Genomic DNA, 17,088 nt, shown 5'->3' on the forward strand with positions numbered 1-17,088 from the left:
ATGTGTTATTGTAGGCACTCTTTGCTTTTATTATTAGCTTTCTAAGAGATGAAAATTTCTATGTGCCTTCATGCACTCCCTGGTGGAAGTATCTACCACACAGGAACCCAAAAAATCTGCAGTAATCTCAGCCTTGAGCTACATTTAAAGTGATTCTGAAAAAAACAAAATCCTCTCCTTTAGTGGAGGATTCTCCTCAGTGGCAGATGTCAACATCTTCACCATCACCTCCAACAAGGACTGGGAATGAACGATGAAGGTCTGCAATGGAAGCAAACTCATACACCATGAAGAGTAGCTGAAAGAGGGCAGGCAAACCATATTAATGATCATCCATCACCAAAGAAAGATTGCAACCTTTGCTGTGGGATTTTCCACATATATCTTAGTCATGGCCAGAATGTCATGGATTGGGAGGGGAAAACTCAAGATCTGGACTGCTGAATTCCACAGCTTCTAAAGCAGCTCTGCCAACCAAAACACCAGGGTGGCAGCAAAAGATGGGTGCATGGGGGAACATCCCTGCCTGCCTGCTCCCTTGGGCAGGAGCAAGCACTGCCCTGGATGTCCAGTGAAGGAGCCGTTCCAGAGGAGAAGCAAAAGGAGACACCCAAGGGCTGTCACTGCAATTCATAAGACAGAAGCGAAGACAGGGGACAGATAACACTGGGTGGACAGAGGCGAGGGAGAGATGAAGAACTAAGAGGAACTGGGGCAAAAGGTTGCTGACAGGGAGTATGGGGGTCTGGGTACAAGATGGGGACTACAGCCACAGAGTGAGATGCACAGTAAGGGCAACAGTGGGGATGGAGAGGAACTCCAGAGGAGCCATACATGCAACCAACCTCAAGGAAAGGTGAAAAAATTGCCTGCCACAGGCGTTTGCTTCTGGGGACCACAGACAGGGCATCAGACTTCTGAGATGCCTGCCGGGAGCCAAGCACTGTTGCCCTGAGCAGACTCCCTAAGGACATACAAACCTCTATCACAGAACTGTGACATTCCAGGTTGACCAACCACTCTCCACCATTTCCTGAACAAGCTTCCCTCTGTATTTCCCCTTGCAAAATCAACTTTTGCAAGAAGTTTGATGTGATCAAAGAGGCACCCATCAAATGATGTAAAAAAGTAACCAGTCGTGCCACATCAGGTGGCAGAAAATGCTGCCATTTCAGTCCATGCAGCCCAACCATCTGGGCCACACAGCAGACAGAGCTGAAGGCTCTTCCCTGTGGCTCTTTCCTGCCAGCAGACCTGGTAACGTGGTTTTCTGTGTTTAAAAAAGAAACATTAAATAACATTAACTCATAGAGTTAATAATAATGACCCGCGGAAGCACAGAGGTTGTCAGCTGAACTGCTTTGGTGTTACCTCATCACTTACACTGTGTTAGGTCTTTATTGTGCAACAAATACCCACAATTTAAATGCTCAGTCACATTCCTGGCATTCCTTCACCACCAAGTATTACTTGAAGGGCTAATGGTTTTAAACTGCAGAAGGGTTAATTTAGATTAGATATAAGAAAGAAGCTTTTTATAATGAGGATGGTGAGACACTGGAACAGGTTGCCCAGAGAGGAAGTCAATGCCCCATCCCTGGAAACATTTAAAGCCAGGTTGGATGGGACTTTCAGCAATCCAGTCTAGAGGAAGATATCTCTGTTAAGTGCAGAGGACTTGGACTAGATGGCCTTTAAAAAGTCCCTTTCAATCCAAACTTTTGTATGATCCTATGACTCTATTTCACTTACAACTCCAGGGAGCTTATTGGTAACAACATGGACAAAAAGTCACTTTTTCAAGCAGCAACTATTTATTATTGGGAAGAACATTAGGACTTTATTTTTTTCTCTTACATATATTCGATTTGAATAAAAATAATTTAAAAAATTTTCATTTCTTTTTATATTACAAGAGAATAACTCAAAACAAGGACTGTGAATTTTGGAAGCAAGAAACATAGACAAAACTCTTGTTTAGCTGCTGAGATGTAGTTCTTGGATTTTTTTTCTCAAAAAAACCCTCAAATAGAGAAACAATCACAATTGTCATTCCAGTGAAGAAACTTAATCCATCCATAAAATATCTTTAAGTTTGAGAATGGTATATAGTTACACTAGAAAGTATTCATAATATAGTGTGTGAGTTTTAATATACCACCTAAAATATATAACTTCTCAAACTTTACAAGGTCAAATATTTTAGACCATATTCCAGTGGAAAAACACTACAAACCTATTACAATCATTTTAAAGTTCTTGATGAATTAACTTTTATTTCCTTTCGAGGAATTTTAATATAATATTTCAAGCAATAAAATATTGCATACAAACTAGCTTGCCAAACTTTATTCACACTAACCTTGACAACCACTGTTTTAAAGGATGAAGCACCTTTAGTAACAGTGATAAAGCATCACTGTTAGTGTAGCTGATGAAGAAACAGATTTTGTGCACAAATTGGTACAATTTTCACAACAATTCTGTAAATCTGATAAAAATTACTGCATATTCCGTATTCAATTAACTGGAATTAAAATATGCTTATGTCTGGGGTAGGACTACAGTGTTACAAGACGACGAGTGTATTAATTAGTCCAATTCATGTCATTTGACAAAGACGTCCAATAAAACACTGATTTCTTCTTCTTTTATTTTTAAAATACATGCAACCTACTGCAATTTCAATTCCCTGGCTTATCTTGCCTCTTTTCAGCTGAGTGTGAATATAGTTCATCTTTTCATTAAGTTCTAGGGTAATGAACATCATTCAACATCACCTGAATGGATTCTAAATAAAAAAAGCCCCAAAGAGGAAAAAAAAAAGCAATTAGCACGTCAAGGTCTCACTTTAGAAGATAAATCTGCAGAAATATGCACGGTAAAAATGAGATGGACTTTGTGTAGGTAGTTATTTGCATTGAGTACCATATCAAATTCAATGTAACTGTGCCAGTCATGGCTGTCTGATGCCCTGATGCAAAACCATTCTTCACCGAGTACAAGGAAAAAACACTATTAATACGATTGTCAAAACTGTTCTCTTGTAACAGTCTAACCTCAGGGGTTAGCTCTTTTCTAAAGAAATGCTTGAAACACTGGCTGGCGTTGCAGCCTGACAAACAACCTGATGCCATCTAAGGAGACAATGTCAAACCCTTTTAAAAATAAACATTTCACTTCAGTGTATTTGGGGGGGGGTTGTTGTTTTGTTCTTGGCTTTTTTATTTTCATAACTGTCTGCTGTTTCCAGCACCATCTCAGAGGCTGGAACGTTTCATTCCTTCCTCTGCCAGTTTGTCCTTTTCCACTTGGCAGATGCTTACCACCACACCCGCTGCTCCTCGGAGCGCAGCAGCCACCAGGACCGCCTTCTTGTTTTCCTTGTCTGTTATCTATATCATCAGTGGAATCTGCAGCCCTGGAATGTGATTTCTGAATCAATATGCATTTTCTTTTCCTAAGGAATGCCTTATTTTGCAACCACAGCTGTGCAAAAATAATTTTAACTAATGAGTGGGTAATGGCTCTTTTGAGACAAATCAGTGACGCAATTTAGAAAACCATGCAGGCATTTTCACCCATTTCTAAGACCAGGTAAAATTTTGGACCTAAACTATGCCAATTGTCTTTCTTTCTAAATTAGGAATTACTTTTAGTTTTACCAAGAAATATTCTACTGGTATGAACTACAGAGTTTTTGAAATTATGATGTGTATTTATGTTTTACTTCTCTAAATATATTACTCATTTGTTTAATTCATTCAGGATTCTACCATACGGTCAATCAACTACAGTAATCCAAAAATATTTTCTGCTTATAGAAGGGGCTAAATCACTAAGCCACACCTTCCTGCAAAGCTGCAGTATTTTCGATTGGTAAAAAGCATTTCTCATTGAAATAATACTGAAGTGGAGCCCTAGCCCTCCTCCATACATACGACTGTCGAGTTAATTAACTTTTCAGGACAAAATGCTAATCACATTCAATGACAAGCCAGGCTGTTGTGTTCAAGACAGCTCCAGTGGTAGCTCTGGTGGCACAACTGTGTATCTTGGGTCAAGTTTAGGTGTGAAATCCTTGAAGTTCTTAGATGCTTCAGTGCCAAATACATCTAAAACTTTTCTGTTCATGAGAGCAAACCTGAAAAAGAAAAGAGAGTGTGAACGCAAGATTAATTTACTTATGAAAAAATAAAATCATTGTTAAAATTATTTCACTTCATGAAAGGCTACCAAAATCTCTGAAATACAGGCTTCAGCCTGCACTGTTCAGAGATTGCAAGTTTTTCACATCAGGCAATAAAGATTTAAAAAAAAAAATTGACAAATGTGACTAATAGTCTTTGTGTAGGTATACTTCATATAACGCAACTTGTGAAAAAGGGGAGAATCCCTTTCGACTTTTAAGTCCACAAAAAAGGTCAAACCAAAATATACTACTGTTCTCTCTCATTCCAGCAAAGCAAACTCTGGACTTGCCTATCCAAGTCTGGATGACAATTTTATGGGTGTTACAACATATTTCCATTTCGTTACTCTTCAAAACTATAGACTGAAAAATTTATGAAATGTCAAAAGAAATTGCTTCTATGAAGAGAGTGTCAAAATTACTATTACAGAGATTTGCTTCAGATAAAATAAATGGGCAGAACAGAACTTCTTTTCCCTACTTCCTTTCACCTAAGGCAAGCTTAGGATTAAGACAAGATGGAAAAACGCAGACAAAACTGGATATCTGCACTAACATCATCCCCTGTATCATGTTCGCATGGCCTCAGGGGCTGCCTGCAGATGGCCTCTAGGCATCCCAAGGAAAACTTCCCACTACATCTAGCAATGCATTCAGTCATCTCGTGTGTGTACTGTGCCATAGGGAGTGTAGGTTCAACATGGCCCAGGGATTGGCCTCTAATTTCACTTCTATTTTTATAGTCCGGTGAGTCTGCTGTCACAACAAATGTTACCTTTTACATTCCCATTCATAAACTGATCTACATCAAGATCTGGATGCCATTAAGATCAAGATGTTTCCACCACATACTGCACAAGTATAACAGTGTACACTTCACTAAATTGTATTTTTATAAATCAGTTACAGTAAAATCTATTTTAAAAAGAAAGCTGCAGCAAATAATAGACAAAATATCCAGTTAAGATATTAAAGTGTAAATTTATGATTATGATCAGTGAAAATTTTTCATTTTTCAATTTTTCATTTTTCCAGGGGAAAAAAAAATCCTTTTCCAACTGAAACAGATGTCCTATAAAAAACTACTGAAACTTTAAAGTATTCTTAAGGACATTCCAACATTTCCAGTAATGCTTTTAAACACAGAGTAATTCCATGTTGTCAATCACTGCACATAGCGAGTGATTTCTTCAACATGTATAGTTGTTTACTGGATTCGTCATATTCCACTGAAATCTGAAAGCATTCCACCCTCCAAGTGAACTAAAGATAAAAAAGGCTTCAAGTAAAACACTCATCTGCTGAAGAGTCTTCACAAGATTTACGTCTTTCCTCCTGTCATTAGATTAAACCCAGCAATGTTGCTTCAGCAGCAAAGAACTTCAAGTGTACTGGAAACTGTTTGAAAAGCAAAGTAAATCCTCAGGAAATTAGCCCTTATGTACTTCTATGGCTCTGCTGTTGACAGTGAATGACACAGAAAGCTGAATGTGATCAATGACATGTTTAGACAAGCCATAACACACCCCTGATTACACACCTGCCCTTTGTTAGTCGTAAAAGAAATTTCCAGTATGAAGGTCTCAGGTTCTGAACTTCCATGACAGCCTGCAAGGAGAGGATTCTATCAGAGACAGCTGACAGCATCAGGCAAGAGCTTCATCTGCTACATTATGTTGCCAAAACTACCAAAAGGATTTCTGTGGAAATAACTTTTACTGCTTTCTGCTGAATTCAATGCTCTGTGTGACCACCCCCAGCACAGACTGATATTCCCAGAAGACTATCATTTACAAGTGGTGGCAATTTAATCACATCTCATTGCAGAGAAAACAACAACAATCATCATTCTTATGTACATGATTTTGCACTTGCAGATGCAAAATTTACCTGCTACTTTGTACCTCACCTACTTTGCATTTTGTGATCTACCATTTCTTGTAGTCATATTTAATTTCAACGTTACATTATCTTAAATAATGTCTTACAACCAAAATCCTTGTCTTCTCTCCATTCCATTATTTTTCCATGTCACTTATGAATATAGTGAATAACAAACATCTCAGCAAAGATCTCTAAGAAAATACATATACAGATAGTTATGGAGGTCCAGAAAATATGCAGTGGGATGTTTCAGCAGAAATAGAATAGTAATTTGTGTACCACTGAAAAGTTGCTTTTCCAGCTGATGCAAAAGATAAAAGGACTGAGGATACAGGCATGGAACTGACTTTAGAAGTGCAAAAGATGTTAATTAAAGCTTGTGTCAAATGTAAAACTTCAGGGTTTTTTACTATTTTTTTTTCAGATTTTTTTTCAACTAGGCAATTAATTCAATAACTTCAATTAATTCAAGTCAGCTGAAAGTCAAAGCTTTCAGTTGATCTAAAAACCCATAAAATACTCTATTGTATTGTTTGCCTTGAGAAACTGTCCTTTCATGTGCTTATGGAAGTCTACACATGTATTTTCATCTTCTGGGTCAATGCATTTTAAGATCCTTTCCAAAGAATTCAATGCTTTGTATAATATATTCAGCTATAAGCATATGAGAAATTGAGTCCTAGAAATGACCTTCCCACAGTGACACTCAAAAACAGGATGCAGGAGCCCCGATTCACAGCATTTTGCTGGAATCACTACATCACACCATCTTTTCTATATAACTGTGCTCCTGTGCTCCTAGTTTCATTCAACATGTGACTTAAAGAACTTGATGTTCTGTTAGAGAATGACATACTTACTGCCTGAAAGCATATCGATGTAGAAATGGCATAGATGATGCTGTCTGCATGAGGAAAATAGGGAACCTTCCCTGCTTCAATGCCTTTGAAGTATATAGTCTATAAAAATAGACAAAAAATGCTGAGTAAAAAAAAAGTAACTTTTTATTTTTTATTTCACAATTTCAAAAAAAAAGTCAACATTATTAACTATGCTGATATATTTTTTATATGTCCACAAATGTGAAACTGATTGAAATAACTTACAGAAGTTATCCAAGATCAATCTAATAAGAAGCTATTAATGCATAGAACAGGACTAGCAACAGCTTGGGTGTTAGAGATCCTAAAGACAAAAAAGGGAAAGTTTCTTCTATTAAATTCTTCATTTTAAAAAAGCAAAAGAACAATGCTATAACTATTCCAACAAAGTGAATATTCACTGTTCTTAAACAGCTTGAAATCACATACTTTACTTTCTGAGAAAACATGTAAAGTTTATTTTCCTGAGCACAGCCTGACCTTGCAAAGCAGCACACGCCTCTTTGGTCAGTTACCCTTGGCTTGCATAAGATGATAAAAGTAGTTTAAAAAATAAAAGAAAGAAACAACACACAGCACTTTCCTCATTTCATTGCAGCCACGATGTCTCAAAGTCCAGAGAAAACCATCAGCAATACAAGATAATATTGTTTTTTTACAACTGGTATTCTAAAAATCAATATGGATAACTCAGAATTCTTTTTATATCACCAATATCTGAACTACCTTCAGAGCTTTGTCTAGGATAACAAGGAGCAGGAATAAACAGAGAATATCTTCCATTTTTATGTTTAATTTTATGCATTAAAAAAAAAAGTTCCTTCTATTTATGTTCTTTTAAGTGAACTCTGCTCTGGTAATGGAGGTGGATAAATATCATTAGGGAACGAGGCCCTCAAGGTCTGCAGAAATATGTGATTCAGGATGATGCATAGTAAGAGAACATTCTCAACTCATTCCAGTGGTGCTGTTTGGGGAATAATCATGACTAAGTCTCGATCTTATGGAAAAATCAAAGTAAGAAATCAAATGCTGGTTAGCAAATTATAATCAAGATATCCAAACCCTATAACTTCTTTTTTGTCCTGGGCTCCTAATTTTAACAAGTTCATAGAAATAATTCAAGCTTGAAGATTAGTAATTAGAACAAAGTTCATTCCAAAGCTGGGAATTCAATCAGTTGAAGCACACTGACAAACAACTCCAGCTATAGACTAAAATCTAAGCCATTTTGAGTTATTGTAAACTGCTGAATGCCAAAATTAGGGAACAAAGGCAGGAAGTTAAGCTGTAGCTTTTGGCAATAAATCTGCAATTAAGGACTAGGTCTGATTTATGTTTCTGGCAGAACACACATTCTTGGAACTTTCAGATTTAAAAAATATGCAAAAGCTACAAAGCAAAGGGTTATCAGGAGATTAAGAAAATTCATGAGAATATACATGGAGACCAGCGGATAAAGGACTCTTAAAATGAGTCAGAGAAAAGAATATAAGAAAGAAATGAGACCCCATGGCAGCAATGCCTCTTGGAACACATCAGGTACTTAAACACACTGTCACCACACAACTTTGTATTTTACTGGAATTGCCAGACAAAGCCTATGAAGTCCATTTCCTTTTTTCTGCCTTGAGAAAATAGATGAAGACCTCTGTTACAAGGGTCATAACTTACCTCTACTAATTTGGACACCAGATACATAGAGATAGTTGTACTTTTGTAAAACATCATAGAAATTCCTGCTAGACACCCTGTAACAATTAGAAAACAAAAGCACTGTTACTTGTGTTGCTGTTGCGGTATGTCAGCCCAACACACACTGCACAAGACTATTTATTTCTGTTGCTACAACACAGTTCAGTGACGTTCCTGTGCTGCCTGTCCAAATATGGTTTGTGTCATTAAAAAGAGAAAGTTTTGAAACTCTGAAACAAATCTGTACTTCAGTGCTCAGGAGCACAGTATCAAACTAATCTCTTCTTTTTGGAATAAGAGACCTCTGAGGTTCCAACATGTGACAGATGCACAAAGAGCAGGGAAGGGCCTGCACCACCACACAAATTTCATGGCAAAAGGGTTTTACTTTGGACCCAGTGGAGCCCATAATTTCCAATGTGTATTCTGTCACATATGGAAGAGTTACTATTTGCACCTCACATCTCTCACATCTCTACAGTCGAAAATTAAAGGACATGTCTATATTTGTGCACACAGTGACATACTGTTCTTGGAGCTGACCATAAACTCCACACCATTTGATTGAATTTGCCTTGTAATTTTAATTGCAACCCTTTCTTTGAAGCTACTTGAAACATCACTGTCACTTTGACACAATTATGATGTACACAGTCCTATTTTCAGCACAGAAGTCTGAAAAGGGAACGGGAGGACAGACAAGATGAGTATTTGCAGAATCTCAATACAGGCAAAATAAACTTCTTTTCATGGACTCACCAGCTACAAGTGCATGAAGCTCATCATCTAGGTTCCGGACCCAGCGCAGGAAGCAACTTGTGCCCTGTAGGTGAAAAGAAAGCAGGATTAGCCCCATAACATTCATAACACATAGACTGGAGATATTACTCTATTAGCTAGTGATACAGCACACAGTATGAATAAAGAGTGTAGCGCGATAAGAGTGTAGTGTGATAATACCCATAATCATAGCGTCATGGAACAGTTTGGGTTGGAAGGAACCTTAAAGATCATCTTGTTCAAATCCCCCTGCCATGGGCAGGAACACCTTCCACTAGATCAGACTGCTCAGAGACCCATTCAGCCTGGCTTTGAACAGTTCCATGGATAATGCATTCTTCTACTTGATAAGACTGCTATAATAAAAGGGAATTTAATTGATATGGAGGCAGTAAACTTTCCCATTGTAAGAGCTTTGTAAGAGAAATGAAAAATCACAATTGTAAATCTCTTAAGAGCTGTAGAAACTTTCATTACTGGGACATGTTCTGTCTGATTCAGTAATTCTCTTTACCACATCAAGAAACATTGAATTACATTAACAAAAACACAAGACATCAACACAACCAAAGAACAATCTTTAAAAGCACTGGTGATACTAAAGTCAGAGAATTGGACACAGTACTCAAAATATTTCAGTGTTTTAATTTACAGATTACCACTATAATTTCTTTCAAAATCAGAGAGCAGATCAATCTAATTTGAATACCAATCTAATACCAAAGCTAATCTTGAATTCACATAATCTTCATTTGCTGTAGCTGCCTAGACTCTTTCCCATGATAAAGGCTGCTTTCAATTACACACCAAACCCCTTGAGATTTTTCCATACATCCAATAAATTCTGGAACCGCAAAAACATATTAACCTAAAAAAATTAGAACTGCATATTCCTTCAGATTCAAAATGCCCCACGCATTTCCCTTTTTTTTGTCTGTGGTCCAATTTTTTTGAGTGAATAGAATCTCTGCTGCCCTACATGCTTATCTCAACCTGGAAAAAAAATATAATGTAACCCAGATCTGTGTAAGTTATGAAATGCAATCAATAACATATAGTAGAATCACAGACTCATAGGATCATTTAGCCTGCAAAGGTCATTTAAGATCATCAAGTCCAACTGTTAACTCAGCACTCACCAAGTCCACCACTAAACCATGTTCCCAAGCGCCACATTCACACACCTTTTGAACAGTTTTAGGGGTGGAGATTCCACCACTTCCCTGGGCAGCCTGTTTCAGTGCTTGACAATGCTTGTGTTGAAGAAAGATTTCCTACTACCCAATCTAAAACTCCCCTGGACAACTTGAGGCCATTTCCTCTTGTCCCATCACTTGTTATTCGGGAGAAGAGGATGACCCCCCTTTCAGGTAGTTGTAGAGAGTGAGAAGGTCTTCCTTGAGCCTCCTTTTCTCCAGACTAAACATCTCCAGTTTCCTCAGCCACTCCCCATAAGACTTGTGCTCCAGACCCTTCACCAGCTCCATTGTCCTTCTCTGGACATGGTCCAGCACCTCAATGTCTTTCTTGTAGTGATGGGTCCAAAATCAAACACAGGATTCGAAGTGTGGCCTCATCAGTGTCACTACTTAATAAATAGTAAATAAAGGTCAGAGTAGGTCACCCTCATAAAATAAGCATCTGTAAGACTAAATTACACTTAGGAAAGAGCTTTTAAAAACATCAAAGTCTTTTCAGCTTTTCCAATTTAAGTATTTTTTTCTCTAAAGGTTCTGTTCTTAAAGTTTGAGCAAAAATTTAATTTTCAAATAAACTTCGGACAGCCTATTTGCATTTTGCCATCAAAAATTTTAAACTCTGGAACCTTATAAATTCTTGTATTTTCCCTTAAGGATACAGAATGATCATAACTTTGCAGTGTGAATAAAGTGGAAGGCGAAAAATTGCAAGTGTGATTAAGAATATAAAAGTGCAAAAGCCACTTCAGCACTGCACTGTGCAACGTATTCTGCCTTAGGGCATGTGCCTTGCCATCTTCTCTTTTGGCATAAATAAACATAATTAGATTAATTCCAACAATACTATATGAATACATATCAGTTCACAATCTGTCATCTTATAATAGTGTAGAAGGGCAGACTTCCAAGCTGTAAGTGCAATGTCTCCTCACTACACATTGTATGTTCTGCAATTTCCTGCTATTTAGTGTCAAATAAGAATTCCAGATATTTGAGTCAACAAAATCTGCAAATGGTTTCTCTCTGGCAACACTGCTGCTACTGCAGTCACTACTTGTGTCTGCACTAAAATGCTTTTGTGTACGAGCAATTCCCTTTGAAATCTGAATGCACTTTCTCTGAAGTACTCCCTATCTCCTGATCTCGAAACAACACTGCAAAATCCATCTGGTTTATCTGGAAATGATAGAAAAAAAAACAGGAAATGGAAGACTAGTTTTCTGTTTACAATTTGATTATTGCAATAGCACAGAATTTGTCAGTGACATGCTGTAGCAAACAGCATCAGTACTATCAAGCAGCTGGACTTTTTAGCTCTTTGTGATATTATGAAAAGTGAAATGAAAACCATGGCATTTATTATTTCTGTATGCTATACACTTACTTTGTATATACTGACGAAAGATCCCAAAAAAGCTCCAAGCTGGAAATTTTCCTTGTTGTAGAAGAGGGAAAATAGCCGTGATGGTTGCGTAAACAGATGCCGGAAGGTGGAAGGAATCCGAAGGCAACACTGGATCAGGTAACCAATGCTAAACATCCTAATGAAGCCCTAGAGAAAAGAAAGAAAGATTTTGTGGTAAGAAACCGTACATTCAGAAAAAGGAAAAGCAAAAGCATCTACAGAAGGACTTGTTTTTGACATCGAGCAATTTAAAACCCACTCTGCAGAGAATATGTAAAAATGCATAAATGCTTCCCCATTCCTTGTTCCCCTGTAAAATAGCAAAAGCAATAAAATCACAGACAATTGACTCCTCTTTAATTTCTATGGATTTCTGAAAGGTCTCAAGGGAGAAACTCTATTTCTCTTCTACTCCGAAATTCTGTTCTTTGAAATAATCCTGATGACTTCATTTCCAGGTTACTGACCAGCTTTTAACCACAAATGTGTTTATAGAGGAAAGCAATGCGGTGGAAAAAAAGAGCACTTATACACTCAAATGTCTGGAGAAAACACTAGGGAGGAAAAAGTTCACCAAAAATAAATTTCAGAAAGTGTGAGAATTAGAAATTAACCCTGGTGGCTTGGCACAGACTTTCCTTGCCTGCAGCAAGGGAAAGGGCAAAACTGGGAGTTTATGTGCAGAGCTACTGAGAAAGGATAACATGGGTTCCAATGAATTTACTTACTACTCCACCTTGGATACAGATCTGCTTTTTCTTACCTTTTCATAAAACCACACTGACTTTTTCTTTCCATATTATTCCCCCTCTTATAACTTCCTCCAACTCTTCCTATCATTATTCTTACCCTATGGCTGAACTTTTCTATTAATTCTGAATAAAATCTAGGTTTGGGTTAGAAGATGCCTTACATGAAAACTATCTGTGCACTCACCATTGGCAAATAAGGTAGGCACCCTATTCAATTCCAGTAACAAAGACAGAATTCCAGTGACAGGGACAACTGGCAGAGGGTTTGAGCAACTTTTCAGGCTCAGAAACTCACCCTATTTTTACCTCCTGCAGGACTTTATAATACATCATAAAGCTCAAAAATTTTTATTGTAGTTAAACATCTAGTAATTAACTCTTCCTGAAGCAATTACTCTCTGTGGTATTCAATAAGTGGTTTATGAGAATCAAGTGGAAGAAAATACGTTGTGTCATCCAATAATCCAGTAGCATTTTTTTTTGAATGAAAAATTTCCATTCCTTCATCTGCTACTCTTAAAGTTACATAAATTGTACATACTGCACAGCTCACTAGCCAGTCTTGTGATTCTGTAATGAAAATGCCTACCAAAAGGTATGTGAGATAGGCAGAGGTGTAAATGTGCTGTGAATTTCGTGTAGTTAAAATGTCACAATTAAGATGAACATATATTTGCACCTAAAATGAAGAGGTACCCCACAGCAAAGTACATAGCTCTCATCTTCCAAAGAAAGGGATAATTATGATGCCAGGTACCATTATACAAAAAGAAAGCCCTAAACCCAGCAGTTATGAACAAAACCCAAAACAAAACCACAAACAACAGAATGCTATGTTTGACATTTTTACCCAGGAAAGGTGACTCTGATGGGGTGAGGAAACATCTAAATTCCAACTGAAAACACTCAAATGTATCCCTGATTTTATTTCTATTAGTAGCCAACTTAGAAGTGCTGAACTGAACCATGAGGTTTAGTGCTGATGTGCACAAAGCAGTGAGTATTGCACAAAATCTATCTGTTTAGCTCATTACATCTACCAGGTGAAAGCATATCACACTTACTGGTGTTTGTTTCAGAGTCACAGGAAGTGTTATATCTTGTAATTAATGTACTATATTGTAACTTTCGCCTTCCATAAGAAGACCTCAAAGAAGAATGGAGGTAGAACACAGGAAAGCATAAGCAGGACACTATAATAAACGTAAGTGAGCAAAGAAAATTCTGCTAAGAGCCATTTCTCCACAGAGATTTTGAGTTGGAAACCAAATCAGCCAGAAGTAGCAGCACAGTGTAATGTCATATCTCCAATATTGTTGAATAAAACTTTTTTCTGCTTTTGAGAAACAAATTTCTTAATAATATAGTCAAGATATTGGTTTTAACTCAAATTCAAGAAAGCATGTGTGCATATAAAGAGAGTTCAGTAACATACCAAAACCTCAGACAACCTGTTGTAATACATTAGGAACTAGTTAAGGTATTAAAATTAATTAAGATAATTAACATTTATTCTGGGTATACAGCAGCCTATGTTCCTTCAAGAGACAGAACACTGAGACTACAATCATCAGAAAATAATGTCAGAGAAGTTGTGGATGCCCCATCCCTGGAACTGCTCAAAGCAAGGTTGGATGCGGCTTTGAGTAACCTAGTCTAGTGCAAGATGTCCCTGCCCATGGCAGGGAGGGTTGGAACGAGATGATCTTTAAGGCCCCTTCCAACTCAAATCATTCCATTATTCTATGACCTACTTTGTGGTTATTCTAGTCATTAGTAAGTTGGGAGGGTTATCCGGTCCCATCTGCAGCACCAGCAAAAAAAATGGACAACTGGACTTCTACTGCTGTATAATGTCTCCTCACTGTAATTGAGTGGAATCCAAAGAAGGAAAAATATTGTTTGACTGCTTCTGGCAGCTCCTTTTAGACATTTGCAAACCCAAAGCTTGAAGGGAAGTAAATGAAATCAAGTGGTACATCACTACTAAATGTTACATAAAAGCTATTATGGATAATGTCAACTAGCTAATGGACATCCTGCGTCTCCTAGAACGCTTCCATCAACGCTGCCTCCGCACAATCCTGAACATCCACTGGTCAGATTATGTGACCAATACATCTGTTCTTGAACAGGCAGCAATCACAAGTATTGAAGCCATGCTACTGAGAACGCAACTGCGCTGGGCAGGGCACGTCTCCAGGATGAAGGACCACCGCCTCCCTAAGATCCTGCTTTATGGTGAACTTGCCTCCGGCTGCCGCAAGAGAGGAGCTCCGAAGAAAAGATACAAGGACTCCCTGAAGCAACAACTCAGCCTTGGGCATATTGATCACCATAACTGGTCTACTCTGGCCTCTAACCGGGAGGCCTGGAGACAGACCATTTATAACGCTGCTGATGCTTTTGAGAAGGCACGCAGGATCACTCTTGAGGAGAAAAGACAACGCAGAAAGAATAGAGCCTTGCAGAATATACCATCTAAGGAGTCTTTCTGCTGTGTCTTTTGCAACCGGACTTGCCTTTCCCGTATTGGCCTTTTTAGCCACCAACGCGCTTGCAAGAATAGTGGGTAGAGCCCTTCCCAAATCTTCGTTCGCGAAGCCTAGCCATGATGATGAATGGACATTTAAATATGAAGAGGAAGAGTACTCCTGAATATCCACTTTCTGCCCTGCTCCCATGTTCTTTTAATCATTAACATGTCTCCCCCCTCACCTAAGAAAGGACAGAGAGAGCAGTGTGGGGCTGGTCTACTATAATTTGAGAAACTCACAAACTGAAATCAAATTTGGGGCTCTCAACTAGAGTAATTCAACAAGACTAACTCCTATCTCTTTTTCACCCTTCTGTTTTAAAGCCGTTTCAAGCTTATTATATTCCATAATGGTCAAATCATCTCTTTACCCATGAAGTCTCACACACATTCTTCCAGCAGACTATGAGTTTTCCACGGAGAAGAGGCATCCCTTCCATGATGAGCACTCTAACAGAAATCCTTAGTTGTTTGCTTTAACTGTGCTTGTAAAATAATATAGTGTTATGGCAGTACTTATAGATTTGAATGCTAAGCATGCAGTACAAGATGCATAAGGATTTTGTGTGATATTAATAAAAAGCTCTGAAAGCAAGTCTGGACTAATTGTAGTTAAGAATTAATTACTGTAAAACATGCCTAAATAATGAAAGACAGCATTTTTACTATGCAAATAAGCGCAGCAGACTGAAGTTATACTGAAGTACCGTGAAAAAACAGATGCACACCAGGAGATGCTACCATCAGCAGAGATCTGGACATGCAGCATATCAAATCTGCATAAAATCACTCCTGCTTAATTTTAATCTTTGTTTTGAATATAATATTCATTGCAGTCTTGGACATTGATTCTGAAGGCCAGACAATTGATATCTACGGGGAAAACAGAGTACCCTGCAGATGGAGGCACAGGAATGTTTGCTCCCCAGAGGATTCTGACCTGACCAAACATAAGCACTCAGGAGATAGGAGACAAAATGGGCCAGGAAGCACTGAACAGCAAGCATACTGGGCAAGGTACTGAACAAGTACCAAGCAAATGGAAAGTCTGTGTCCCCAAAGATGTTATGCCTTGAAGAAAAGAGTCCATGAATGAAACATTAAGTGGACTGAGACAGTGATGACAGGTTGTAAAACTGTAATTTTATTCTGGGTATGTTAAAAATATGTCATACCTACAACAGAAAAGTGACATAACTATCCTGAACTATTCATGACTGTTCTACTGAATATTCTCATCAGAATTCAGCAGAACGGTTAAGCACCATCTCAAATCCTATCAACTCCAGCACAACTTATACCCATGTTATACACGGTATGCCAACATACTGCAGTATAAAAAGAGTGTTAACAAAACAAAAAATGATGGTGTTAGTAAACACACATGAATACATGTTGTACTACATCTACTGTGATGCTAAATTTAAGCATGGCGTTTCTGAGATAACATTAACTGTATACAAAATTTTAATTTAAAAGAGTTATTTTTGAAAGTAATATATGTCAAAAGCATCTGAAAATACTCAAATCCATTTTTGCTGCTCCCTATATAAAAACAGGTCAACTATTAAGTGATTGAGCTGTCTGGAGTCTTACCAACTCCTAAAACAGGCATAGCAGGTGGTACCACCTGTGCCAAACCAATGTCAGCCAAGGCAAATCCCTGCACAGTGCTCCTTTGAAAAAAAATGCGCTGATCACATTAATAATGGAGGATGAATTATACCACCAGAGATAAACAGCTCTTCCTGGGTGCAGCAACTG

At 37.9% G+C, this 17,088-nt stretch overlaps 1 protein-coding gene across 2 annotated transcripts in view; it reads right to left on the bottom strand.

The window, feature by feature from the left end:
* Positions 1 to 1,791: 1,791 nt before the first annotated feature.
* TMEM135 (transmembrane protein 135) overlaps positions 1,792 to 17,088 on the bottom strand; it is a 168,803-nt gene continuing 153,506 nt past the window's right edge. For both annotated transcript variants that reach the window (XM_027677473.1, XM_027677472.1), the window contains 6 exons: positions 12,016 to 12,183; positions 9,412 to 9,475; positions 8,632 to 8,708; positions 6,937 to 7,035; positions 5,733 to 5,800; positions 1,792 to 4,144 (listed from right to left, as the gene is read on the bottom strand). In XM_027677473.1, the coding sequence (XP_027533274.1) occupies positions 4,012 to 4,144; positions 5,733 to 5,800; positions 6,937 to 7,035; positions 8,632 to 8,708; positions 9,412 to 9,475; positions 12,016 to 12,183 (609 nt within the window). In that variant the 3' untranslated portion in view covers positions 1,792 to 4,011. The remainder of the gene's footprint in view (positions 4,145 to 5,732; positions 5,801 to 6,936; positions 7,036 to 8,631; positions 8,709 to 9,411; positions 9,476 to 12,015; positions 12,184 to 17,088) is intronic.

This window comes from Neopelma chrysocephalum, unplaced genomic scaffold, assembly GCF_003984885.1.
Source record: "Neopelma chrysocephalum unplaced genomic scaffold, ASM398488v2 Primary Assembly neopelma1_43, whole genome shotgun sequence".
NCBI classification, from domain to species: Eukaryota; Metazoa; Chordata; class Aves; order Passeriformes; family Pipridae; genus Neopelma; species Neopelma chrysocephalum.